Below are 13,681 nucleotides of genomic sequence, written 5' to 3'. Positions count from 1 at the left end.
CATCCCAGGCAAAGAGACCCTAATAGCTAAAAGACAAACATGGCCTAATGAGTGCATTTGCTTAGCTTGAGGGGTGGACTTCTGTAGGTAAGGAGCAAGCCCAACTCTGCAGGGTCTTCAGAGTGAAGCTACAAGTACCAACGTGTATTATCATTTAGTGGATTACATAATAAAGACATACCCGACAACCATCTAATAAATCTTCAGGTGCCTGAAATGCACTGACATCCAAATTTTCCAGATTTTCAACTGTAGGTTCCAGTTTGCTATTAACTGAATTACATATTGATTCATTTATGCAGCTTGCATTGATGTTGGAAATATGGCTGACATCTGAAAGAGTACGACCTACATATTAAAAACAAAGATGCATAAATTTATGGAAATAAAATAACTAATTACATATTTCCCTAAAGGTGAACTTTTCTTATACCAGAAGAGTCATGAACAATTTCTAAAAGTAAAATTTAAACGGTTTTACTGAAATCTTGGGGGCCAAGTATGAAAAGGAAAAATGAATCTAATTAAGGTTCATTTTAATGAAAATATACTTAATATATTCTCTTAATAGTGACTAGCTTCCAATGAAAATCTGAAGTTGCTGACTTCAAGGTCCAGGAAGGTTATATTTGAAAAAAAATTGGTAACATTTGTTATATTGCCAACCACAAGTATACATGGTACTTCCAAAACAGAAATGGTTTTTAAATTTTATATGAATACAGATGATCAATAACAACTGTCGGATCAGTTCATTCACTCAGTCGTGTCCAACTCTTTGAGACCCCATGAATCACAGCACACCAGGCCTCCCTGTTCATCACCATCTCCTGGAGTTCACTCAGACTCATGTCCATCGAGTCTGTGATGCCATAGAGCCATCTCATCCTCTGTTGTCCCCTTCTCCTCCTGCCCCCAATCCCTCCCAGCATCAGAGTCTTTTCCAATGAGTCAACTCTTCTCATGAGGTGGCCAAAGTACTGGAGTTTCAGCTTTAGCATCATTCCTTCCAAAGAAATCCCAGGGCTGATCTCCTTCAGAATGGACTGGTTAGATCTCCTTGCAATCCAAGGGACTCTCAAGAGTCTTCTCCTACACCACAGTTCAAAAGCATCAATTCTTCAGCGCTCAGCTTTCTTCACAGTCCAACTCTCACATCCATACATGACCACTGGGAAAACCATAGCCTTGACTAGTTGGACCTTTGTTGGCAAAGTAACGTCTCTGCTTTTGAATATGCTATCTAGGTTGGTCATAACTTTTCTTCCAAGGAGTAAGCATCTTTTAATTTCATGGCTGCAATCACCATCTGCAGTGATTTTGGAGCCTCCCAAAATAAAGTCTGACACTGTTTTCACTGTTTCCTCATCAATTTGCCATGAAGTGATGGGACTGGATGCCATGATCTTAGTTTTCTGAATGTTGAGCTTTAAGCCAACTTTTTCACTCTCCTCTTTCACTTTGATCATGAGGCTTTTTTTTTAGTTCCTCTTCACTTTCTGCCATAAGGGTGGTGTCATCTGCATATCTGAGGTTATTGATATTTCTCCCAGCAATCTTGATTCCAGCTTGTGCTTCTTCCAGACCAGCGTTTCTCATGATGTCTGCATATAAGTTAAATAATCAGGGTGACAATATGCAGCCTTGATGTACTCCTTTTCCTATTTGGAATCAGCCTGTTGTTCCATGTCCAGTTCTAACTGTTGCTTCCTGACCTGCATACAGATTTCTCAAGAGGCAGGTCAGCTGGTCTGGTATTCCCATCTCTTTCAGAATTTTCCAGTTTATTGTGATCCACACAGTCAAAGGCTTTGGCATAGTCAATAAAGCAGAAATAGATGTTTTTCTGGAACTCTCTTGCCTTTTCCATGATCCGGCGGATGTTGGCAATTTGATCTCTGGTTCCTCTGCCTTCTCTAAAACCAGCTTGGACATCTTCAAGTTCACGGTTCACATATTGCTGAAGCCTGGCTTGGAGAATTTTGAGCATTAATTTACTAGTGTGTGAGATGAGTACAATTGTGTGGTAGTTTGAACATTCTTTGGCATTGCCTTTCTTTGGAATTGGAATGAAAACTGACCTTTTCCAGTCCTGTGGCCACTGCTGAGTTTTCCAAAATTGCTGGCATACTGAGTGCAGCACTTTCACAGCATCATCTTTTAGGATTTGAAATAGCTCAACTGGAATTCCATCACCTCCACTAGCTTTGTTCGTAGTGATGCCTTCTAAGGCCCATTTGACTTCACATTCCAGAATGTCTGGCTCTAGGTGTGTGATCACACCATCGTGATTATCTTGGTCATGAAGATCTTTTTTGTACAGTTCTTCTGTGTATTCTTGCCACCTCTTATTAATATCTTCTGCTTCTGTTAGGTCCATACCATTCTGTCCTTTACTGAGCCCATCTTTGCATAAAATGTTCCCTTGGTATCTCTAGTTTTCTTGAAGAGATCTCTAGTCTTTCCCATTCTGTTTTTTCCTCTATTTCTTTGCACTGTTTGCTGAGGAAGGCTTTCTTAATAGCAAACTAATAAAGAAATGGGACTAATATCCACATGCCAGTCAAGTTTTAAAAACTTTACTTATATTCTTAATTTCTTTAACCATCTTGTGCATAATATAAGGATATGAAAGAAAGCAGGTATTCATTAGAAAAAGAAATAGCAGAAGTTCTGGACTAATTTTTTTCTAATATAATTTGGTTATTTTATTATACAATTATACCTGAAAACAAAGCAAGAAAAAATAGAATTCCCTACTGTATCTCATTGATCCTATTAACAAATCAATCCTTACACAGAAAACTGTCTTAAAAATGACCGCTTAATCCCAAAGAAACTTACTATCAATTGTGTTGATCTGGCCAGTAGGAGTTGAAGTATCAGGCATACTCTTTGCTTCTGATCTAGGCTCTGTCTTGTATATGGATTCATCCTGACAAAAACCTTTTTCAACACTGTCAAAAAACCATTGCATGGTCACACAGTGTACATTCCATCTCTTGGCACATTCATATTTTTGACCTATTATGTCAATTAAAAAAGAGAGAAATGCAAGCCATTAAAATCCATATTTGCAGAAATATGTATATGAAAGCTTATGAAAAAACTCACCTGAAACAAAATTAAAATTACCAGCAATTACTCTGAAACAGTATGCTATACAGTGTATTAAAAGGCAATATATTAGGTTATTATGCAATCATATTTTCTGTGTGTTGTGTTAAATACACATGCTATGTGAGGGGGTTTATCTTTTACAAAACTGCAGGACAGAAGCCATTAATGGGGTAACTGAAATAAAATTTCTGAATATAGCTTCCATTACTTAAGTTCTTTAAACCAGTTTCTTAATCTGTAACATGTGGATAACTCACAGAATTTAGCGGTTTCACACTTTTCACTTTTAAACTAATTACTGTGTGTGTATATATGCATATATTTATATGTATATATACTTTAATTCCTACTTAACACAAGTATTTAAATTGCTCTGACACTCTGAAGAAGCCATTCTATCTACAGCATTTACTGCTCAAGAAACTCTGACCCTCAGTTTCATACTATAAGGAATAGGGTTAAGGGATAACAGTATATTTATAATTTATATATGAGGATGAACAAGCTTAGATGGAAACAAAGGTGACATGATACAATAAAATATTTTGGAAAGTAGTTTCAAAATACATATTTCTAATATAAAATGTAAAAACAATTTTTTTGGCAATTACAGTTGTTCACAATCACACCTAGAAAGAAAAAAAACAACTCTGATGTCTATGTAAAAACTCTATGTGTAGGTAAAAAGAGACAATAAAAACGTTAATACAACTCTGTTCTCATCAATTTTTATATATTTTCAGAGAACTGGTAAAAATATTCTCCAGAATAGTTATAATGGTATAGAATGCCACAATTAATCGCAATTTTAAGGAATTCTTTTTCCAGGTAATATATTTTTCTTTTAGTAGTTTCATGCACTTCAAGGTGCATCTTCAAGTTAAAACTTGCAGTTTACTCAGTAAGGATAATTCATTCAACTAAAAATGAAGCCAAGCCTTTAAAATTTATTATTAGAGGGCTTCCCAGATGGCTCATGGTAAAGAATCTACCTGCCAATGCAGGAGACACAGGTTCAATCCCTAGTCCAGGAAAATCCCACATGCTGTGAAGCAACTAAACCCGTGAACCACAACTATTGAGCCTGTGCTCTAGAGCCTGGGAACTGCAACTACTAAAGCCCACATACCCTCGAGCCCGTGCCAGTTAACTACAGAAGCCACTCCAACTAGAGAGCAGCCCTTACTTGCTGCAACTAGAGAAAAGCCTGTGCATCAACAAAGACCCAGTAGAGCCAAAAATAAACAAATAATTTTTTAAAAACTAACATTAGATTAAAAAAAAATCAGCTTTTGTGTTAAATTCATCCAAATCTCTCATCTTTTAAGTATTGGGTGGCTGTGTGGGGACTTAAAAAAAAAAAAAACCAAAGACCAGATAATAAATTTAGATAAAACACCACTAGAAATTCTTATTTTTTAAATATTTATTCAATGACCTGGATCAGTCATGTAATTTTTCTACAGATTATAAACAAAACTATCTTTGCAAGAAAAAAGAAATGTGCATGTTTATGAAATATCAGAAGTAAAAAATATTCCAGAATGATCTCAAAATGTTAAACAGTAAAAAATATTGCATTCATCTCTTTGGGAAACAGTTTTACCTTTTGGTTCTTGCACAATGAGGTGTGTACACTCATTCATTTTCAATTGTCCCATGTACTGTCCTCCATGCTTTACTGTGAGCTGCTGAACTGACTTCCTGTCTGAGGTACATAAGCCAGTCACACAGATTATGCAACCAAGAAAAATAGGACACTTGAAGTCTTCCATGTTTATATCGGTATATCTAGCTATTTTCCTGGGGAAAATGAACCAAAAAAAAAAAAAAAAAAAAAACACCACCAAAAAACCCATAAATTAAGATATCAAAATACCAGGTAGTTTAAACTTTATCAGAATGACAAACAACAGAAATAACACTAATGTTTTCCTCATTTTTTAGGAATTTGATCAATATCAAGGGAAACTGACAAGCACACTTAGAATTATACTAACTGCTCATCTAGCTCAAACCATGTCTCTAAAAAAAATTAATGTTTCAGAGCCTCAAATAAAACTGTTTTAAGTGAAAAAGTACATATATTTCAGTAACTATAAATCCATGCTGGTGAAAGCAGTGCATTTTCCAAACTTTTTTTTCCCCTCAAACTTATAAGTCTAAATTTCTAACTAAAAACTCAAAGGTTCTTTGCTGCCTACTGAAAAAAAAAAACCAGACTTTTAATTCTTCCATTATACTATACAAATAGTAAGCAAAGATTTTGGCAGAATGCCAACAAAAATATCATCATTCTGCTGCCCTGGTAGGCAGATGTCCTAATGCAACAGGCTAGGAATGATGAGGATGCCAACATAGAGACATGTTTAGAATATGCTGGATGGTGCTGAAGGGAAGACTGGAAAATGTCTACTTAATTTAAACAGTGGTAACTAAATACTTATTGGTTATTAATCTAATTCTAAGGGAAACTTAATTCTATCTTTTGAAATAGGCTCTAAGCTCTATGAGGCCAGGGATGCTGTCTTGTTTTGCTCTCCAGTTACCTAATGCCTAGCTCAGGACAGGTACATAAAATGGGCTCAATTAACGTTTACTGAATAATTATATCTCAGTTAATGAGTTATATATGTTTATATTCAACCTTAAATATGTCCCTTTTGGGAAGAAATACAAATACCAAAGTGGCTAAAATTATTCTCCATCCTAACATGAGGGCATGGTATTGAAAGCTAATGCAACATAAAAGCTACAGTTGCCACACAGATTCTCTCAACTATTTTATCACTGTTCACTACTGAAAACAATTCTATTATCAAAAAATTTATTGTCTTGTAGCTAATGCTAAGTCCATAGCCCAGACTACCTAACAACTTATACCTTGATAATAAGAACATGTAGATTATCTTTTGTTTTCATTGGAGAAAAGAGTAATGATCCAGGTGTCCCAAAATAACAAATCCATAGGGGATACCATAAAACCTCCTCTATGAAAACCTATAATATGCCAAAATGATAACATTTATTCAAATCTAGAAAATATCTAAAATATCTCTTACTTCTCCTGTGACTTCTCCCAAAGTGTTTTTATCCAAGAAGGAAGCAAAATAGGTTTCTTTAGGTTTGCAGCAACCAAGTATTTTTTGCTACCAACTTCTCCTGCAATAAGGTGAGTTACTGATATGTTAAGGTCTCTGTATACACGTCCACCCATCATTTGTACATATTTATGAACTTCTTCCTGTAGTCCCAAAAGAAAATTATTAATACAGAATCAAACAATAATTCTTCCATTTTTAAATAAAATGTCCGATAAACGCTGTTTGTTGTTCTTAGCTTGAACACACAAATATTTCTCATCACTACAAGTTAAGTAATTCATAAAGTTACTTTTTAGAAGATAAATATAAAGTATAAATTTTAGAATTACCTTTATGCACATTATTTTCCTACATTTATCTTTTGAAACTCCATGAATTTAACTATATTTCTTCTAAAGTGAACACTATATATTTTAATATACTATGAAAGACTGATGTTGAAGCTGAAACTCCAATACTTGAGCAACCTAATGTGAAGAGCTGACTCATTTGAAAAGACCCTGATGCTGGGAAAGACTGAAGGCAGGAGGAGAAGGGGATGACGAAGGATGAGATGGTTGGGTGGCATCACCGACTCAGTGGACGTGGGTTTTGGGTAAACACTGGGAGTTGGTGATGGACAGGGAGGCCTGGTGTGCTGCAGTCCGTGATGTCACAAAGTCAGACACGACTGAGCGAATGAACTGAACTGATGCACATACTTAAAAATATACAAGTTACATACAGAATAGAGAAAAAATAGGTGTAAATCTCAGAATTCTTTATAAAAGATTAACTATGGTGGAAAAAGGTGATTCAAAGACAAATTCATTGATTATACAGAGAAAAAAGTGAGTTTCCTTTTACAATCAAAACAAAAAACTTTCAGTAGCCAGTTTGAAATAAAAGAGTCCACTGCATTCAATTTTGAAGAGTAAGCCTTTGACAAAATTCAACATCTATTTATGATAAAACCTCTCCAGAAAGCAAGCATAGAAGGAACATCAGTTCATTCAGTCATGTCCAACTCTTTGCAACCCCATGAACCGCAGCACACCAGGACTCCCTGTCCATCTCCAACTCCCGGAGTCCCCCCAAACCCATGACCATTGAGTCGGTTATGCCATCCAACCATCTCATCCTTCGTCATCCCCTTCTCCTGCCTTCAGTCTTTCCCATCATCAGGGTCTTTTCCAGTGAGTCAGCTCTTCACATCAGGTGGCCAAAGGAACATGCCTCAACATAATAAAAGTCATATATGATAAACCCACAGCAAACATTATCCTCAATGGTGAAATACTGACAGCATTTCCCCTAAAGTCATGAACAAGACAAGGGTGCCCACTCTCACCACTACTATTCAACATAGTTTTGGAAGTTTTAGCCACAGCAAACAGAGAAGAAAAAGGAATAAAAGGAATCCAAATTGGAAAAAGAAAAAGTCTGAAACTCTCACTGTTTGCAAATGACATGACCCTATACATAGAAAACCCTAAAGACACCACCAGAAAATTACTAGACCTAGTCAATGAATACAGTAAAGTTGAAGGATATAAAATTAACACAATGAAATCTCTTGCATTCCTATACACTAACAATGAGAAACAGAAAGAGAAATTAAGGAGACAATTCCATTCACCATTGCAATGCAAAGAATAAAATACTTAGGAATAAATCTACCTAAAGAAACAAGAGACCTGTATATAGAAAACTATAAAACACTGATGAAAGAAATCAAAGATGACACAAACAGACGAAGAAATATACCATGTTCATGGATCAGAAGAATCAATATAGTGAAAATAAGCATATTACCCAAAGCAATTTATAGATTCAATGCAATCGCTATCAAGCTACCAACAGTACTTTTCAGAGAACTAGAAAAATAATTTCACAATTTGTATGGAAATACAAAAAAACCTCAAATAGCCAAAGCAATCTTGAGAAAGAAGAATAGAACTGGAAGAATCAACCCGCCTGACTTCAGGCTCTACTACAAAGCCACAGTCATCAAGACAGTATGGTACTGGCACAAAGACAGAAATATAGATCAAGAGAACAAAATAGAAAGCCCAGAGATAAGCCCACACATCTTGGACACCTTATTTTTGACAAAACAGGCAAGAATATACAATGGAGAAAAGATAATCTCTTTAACAAGTGGGGCTGGGAAAACTGATCAACCACTTGTAAAAGAATGAAACTAGAACGTTCTAACACCATACACAAAAATAAACTCAAAATGGATTATAGATCTAAATGTAAGATCAGAAACTATAAAACTCCTAGAGGAGAACAAAGGCAGAACACTCTCCAACATAAATCACAGCAGGATCCTCTATGACCCACCTCCCAGAGTAATGGAAATAAAAGCAAAAATAAACAAATGGGACCTAATTAAAATTAAAAGCTTTTGCACAACGAAGTAAACTACAAGCAAGGTGAAAAGACAGCCTTCAGAATGGGAGAATAGCAAACGAAGCAACTGACAAAGAATTAATCTCAAAAATATACAAGTAGTTCATGCAGCTCAATTTCAGAAAAATAAACGACCCAATCAAAAAATGGGCCAAAGAATTAAATAGACATTTTCCAAAGAAGACATACAGATGCCTAACACATGAAAAGATGCTCAACATCACTCATTATCAGAGAAATGCAAATCAAAACCACAATGAGGTACCATCTCATGCTGGTCAGAATGGCTGCTACCAAAAAGTTTATTATACAAACGATAAATGCTGGAGAAGGTGTGGGGAAAACGGAACCCCCTTACACTGTTAGTGGGAATGCAAACTGGTACAGCCACTATGGAGAACAGTGTGGAGATTCCTTAAAAACTGGAAACAGAACTGCCATACAACCCAGCAATCCCACTGCTGGGCATACACACCGAGGAAACCAGAATTGAAAGAGACACGTGTACCCCAGTGTTCATCACAGCACTGTTTATAACATCCAGGACATGGAAGTAACCTACATGTCCATCGGCAGATGGAAGAATAAGAAAGTTGTAGTACATATACACGATGGAATATTCAGTTCACTTCAATACAGTCACTCAGTCGTGTCCAACTCTTTGAGACCCCATGAATCACAGCATGCCAGGCCTCCCTGTCCATCACCAACTCCCGGAGTTCACTCAGACTCACGTCCATCGAGTCCGTGATGCCATCCAGCCATCTCATCCTCTGTCGTCCCCTTCTCCTCCTGCCCCCAATCCCTCCCAGCATCAGAGTCTTTTCCAATGAGTCAACTCTTTGGATGAGGTGGCCAGAGTACTGGACTTTCAGCTTTAGCATTATTCCTTTCAAAGAAATCCCAGGGCTGATCTCCTTCAGAATGGACTGGTTGGATTTCCTTGCAGTCCAAGGGACTCTCAAGAGACTTCTGCAACACCAAACTTCAAAAGCGTCAGTTCTTCGGCACTCAGCTTTCTTAACAATCCAACTCTCACATCCATACATGACTACTGGAAAAACCATAGCCTTGACTAGACGGACCTTTGTCGGCAAAGTAATGTCTCTGCTTTTGAATATGTTATTTAGGTTGGTCATAACTTTTCTTCCAAGGAGTGAGCGTCTTTTAATTTCATGGTTGCAGTCACCATCTGCAGTGATTTTGGAGCCCAGAAAAACAAAGTCTGACACTGCTTCCACTGTTTCCTCATCTATTTGCCATGAAGTGATGGGACCAGATGCGATGATCTTCGTTTTCTGAATGTTGAGCTTTAAGCCAACTTTTTCACTCTCCTCTTTCACTTTCATCAAGAGGCTTATCAGTTCCTCTTGACTTTCTGCCATAAGGGTGGTGTCATCTGTATATCTGAGGTTATTGATATTTCTCCCAGCAATCTTGATTCCAGCTTGTGCTTCTTCCAGCCTAGCTTTTCTCATGATGTACTCTGCATATAAGTTGAGTAAGCAGGGTGACAATATGCAGCCTTGACGTACTCCTTTTCCTATTTGGAATCAGTCTGTTGTTCCATGTCCAGTTCTAACTGTTGCTTCCTGACCTGCATATAAGTTTCTCAAGAGGCAGGTCAGCTGGTCTGGTATTCCCATCTCTCTCAGAATTTTCCAGTTTATTGTGATCCACACAGGCAAAGGCTTTGGCATAGTCAATAAAGCAGAAATAGATGTTTTCCTGGAACTCTCTTGCTTTTCCATGATCCAGCGGATGTTGGCAATTTGGTCTCTCGTTCCTCTGCCTTTTCTAAAACCAGCTTAAACATTTGCAAGTTCACAGTCCACGTATTGGTGAAGCCTGGCTTGGAGAATTTTGAGCATTACTTTACTAGCATGTGAGATGAGTGCAATTGTGTCATAGTTTGAACATTCTTTGGCATTGCCTTTCTTTGGAATTGGAATGAAAACTGACCTTTTCCAGTCCTGTGGCCACTGCTGAGTTTTCCAAATTTGCTGGCATATTGAGTGCAGCACTTTCACAGCATCATCTTTCAGGATTTGAAATAGCTCTACTGGAATTCCATCACCTCCACTAGCTTTGTTCGTAGTGATGCTTTCTAAGGCCCACTTGACTTCACATTCCAGGATGTCTGGCTCTAGGTGAGTGATCACATCATCATGATTATCTTGGTCGTGAAGATCTTTTTTGTACAGTTCTTCTATGTATTCTTGCCACCTCTTATTAATATCTTCTGCTTCTGTTAGGTCCAGACCATTTCTGTCCTTTATCAAGCCCATCTTTGCATGAAATGTTCCCTTGGTATCTCTAATTTTCTTGAAGAGATCTGTAGTCTTTCCCATTCTGTTTTGTTCCTCTATTTCTTTGCACTGTTTGCCGAGGAAGGCTTTCTTATTTCTTCTTGCTATTCTTTGGAACTCTGCATTCAGATGCTTATATCTTTCTTTTTCTCCTTTTTCACTTCTCTTCTTTTCACAGCTATTTATAAGGCCTCCTCAGACAGCCAGTTTGCTTTTTTGCATTTCTTTTCCATGGGGATGGTCTTGATCCCTGTCTCCTGTACAATGCCTCAAACCTCCGTCCATAGTTCATCAGGCACTCTATCTATCAGATCTAGGCCCTTAAATCTATTTCTCACTTCCTGTATAATCATAAGGGATTTGATTTAGGTCATACCTGAGTGGTCTAGTGGTTTTCCCTACTTTCTTCAATTTAAGTCTGAATTTGGCAATAACAAGCTCATGATCTGAGCCACAGTCTGCTCCTGGACTTGTTTTTGTTGACTGTATAGAGCTTCTCCATCTTTGGCTGCAAAGAATATAATCAATCTGATTTCAGTGTTTACCATCTTGTGACGTCTTAGTATAGTCTTCTCTTATGTTGTTGGAAGAGGGTGTTTGCTATGACCAGTGCATTTTCTTGGCAAAACTCTATTAGTCTTTGCCCTGCTTCATTCCATATTCCAAGGCCAAATCTGCCTGTTACTCCAGGTGTTTCTTGACTTCCTACTTTTGCATTCCAGTCTCCTATAATGAAAAGGACATCTTTTTGGGGTGTTAGTTCTAAAAGGTCTTGTAGGTCTTCATAGAACTGTTCAACTTCAGCTTCTTCAGCATCACTGGTTGGGGCATAGAGTTGGATTACTGTGATATTGAATGGTTTGCCTTGGAAACGAACAGAGATCATTCTGTCCTTTTTGAGACTGCATCCAAGTACTGCATTTTGGACTCTTTTGTTGACCATGATGGCTACTCCATTTCTTCTAAGAGATTCCTGCCCGCAGTAGTATAATGGTCATCTGAGTTAAATTCACCCATTCCAGTCCATTTTAGTTCACTGATTCCTAGAATGTCGACGTTCACCCTTGCCATCTCTTGTTTGACCACTTCCAATTTGCCTTGATTCATGGACCTGACATCCCAGGTTCCTATGCAATATCACTCTTTACAGCATCGTACCTTGCTTCCATCACCTGTCACATCCACAACTGAGTACTGTTTTTGCTTTGGCTCCATCCCTTCATTCTTTCTGAAGTTATTTCTCCACTGATCTCCAGTAGCATATTGGGCAGCTACTGACCTGGGGAGTTCCTCTTAGTATGCTATCATTTTGCCTTTTCATACTGTTTGCGGTTCTCAAGGCAGGAATACTGAAGTGGTTTCCCATTCCCTTCTCCAGTGGACCACATTGTGTCAATGGAATATTACTCAGCTTTAAAAAAGAATGCATTTGAATCATTTCTAATGAGTTGGATGAAACTGGAGCCTATTATACAGAGTGAAGTAAGTCAGAAAGAAAAACACCAATACAGTATATTAACACACATATACAGTATTTAGAAAGATGGTAACGATGACCCTATATGCAAGAGAGCAAAAGAGACAGAGATGTAAAGAACAGACTCATGGACTCTGTGGGAGAAGGAGAGGGTGGGATGATTTGAGAGAATAGCATTGAAACAGTATATTACCATATATGAAATAGATTGCCAGTCCAGCTTTGACGCATGAGACAGGGTGCTCAAGGCGAGAGCACTGGGATGACCCTGAGGGATGGGATGGGGAGGGAGGTGGGAGCGGGGTTCAGGATGGGAAACACATGTACACCCATGACTGATTCATGTCAATGTATGGCAAAAACCACTATAATATTGTAAAGTAATGAGCCTCTAATTAAAATAAATAAACTTTAAAAAGATATAGAATATCATCTAGACTCTGTTAGATGTCATAAACACCAAATGCAAGGTCTTTCAAAACATCCCCTACAGTGAAAAATTGTGTGCAAATATATATTGACCACAATATTCCACTTAACACAGCAACACCTACCCTTCTGTCTTTTTCCAGGCTTGTACAAGACACGGTTACATCAGACATAACCATGTTATAAACTGGATGTTCAGCTCTTGGGACACATCGCTGGTGGTGCATACAAAATATGACTACTTGAGGACCAACAATTCTGCAACCAAGCTACAAAAACAAGGAAAGTTTATTAAGTAGGAAAAGACTTACAGTTTTAGAAAATTATATTTTGTTTAACACTGCATTTACCAATTCTTTAGAGAAGTTGATCACTGCAGAAAACCCACCAAATTGTTAGAAAGCAAACACACATTATATGATTTCTCAGACATACCACACATTAACACACAAGCAAATCAAACAATGCAGGCTATCAAAAGAAATAAGCTCCAAAAGTTATACTCACTCAAAATTGCCATTAAAATTTTAATCTCTGAAACAAATACAATCTTAGCAATAGGGGATATGAGTAATAGCCTTATGCCATAATAATTACTTTTCAAATGAAGCACCCAGCCAATGAGGCAGTTAAGTGTAAGAACCCAAATACTTTCCCTCTAAAATACCTATTATGCTACAAAAAAGCATAATCCTAGGTAGTTTCTACATTCATTTTTAAACACTGTTCACAACTCAATGTTTTTCCAGGAAAGGCCCACAAAAACTTCTCCTAAGGTTATCACTTTCATTGATAACTGAACAATTTTGCTCAACATCAGCACATCCAGGCCAGACTAAAGCCTA

The 13,681-nt window shown here is 37.4% G+C and overlaps 1 protein-coding gene across 7 annotated transcripts in view; it reads right to left on the bottom strand.

Annotated features, from left to right (window-relative positions):
• Positions 1-13,681, bottom strand: part of TOPBP1 (DNA topoisomerase II binding protein 1) — a 73,337-nt gene that overhangs the window by 55,610 nt on the left and 4,046 nt on the right. For 5 of the 7 annotated variants that reach the window (XM_004003332.5, XM_042236965.1, XM_042236959.1 and 2 more), the window contains exons 4-8: positions 12,962-13,105; positions 6,183-6,364; positions 4,727-4,923; positions 2,845-3,024; positions 182-348 (exon numbers count right to left, since the gene is read on the bottom strand). In XM_004003332.5, the coding sequence (XP_004003381.2) occupies positions 182-348; positions 2,845-3,024; positions 4,727-4,923; positions 6,183-6,364; positions 12,962-13,105 (870 nt within the window). The remainder of the gene's footprint in view (positions 1-181; positions 349-2,844; positions 3,025-4,726; positions 4,924-6,182; positions 6,365-12,961; positions 13,106-13,681) is intronic. The other 2 variants (XM_012103245.4, XM_060395698.1) reach the window with 1 other exon arrangement.

This window comes from Ovis aries, chromosome 1 (assembly GCF_016772045.2).
Source record: "Ovis aries strain OAR_USU_Benz2616 breed Rambouillet chromosome 1, ARS-UI_Ramb_v3.0, whole genome shotgun sequence".
Taxonomy (NCBI): Eukaryota; Metazoa; Chordata; class Mammalia; order Artiodactyla; family Bovidae; genus Ovis; species Ovis aries.
Note: the sequence above shows the minus strand (reverse complement) of the source record. Positions and strands in the feature narration are given on the sequence as shown.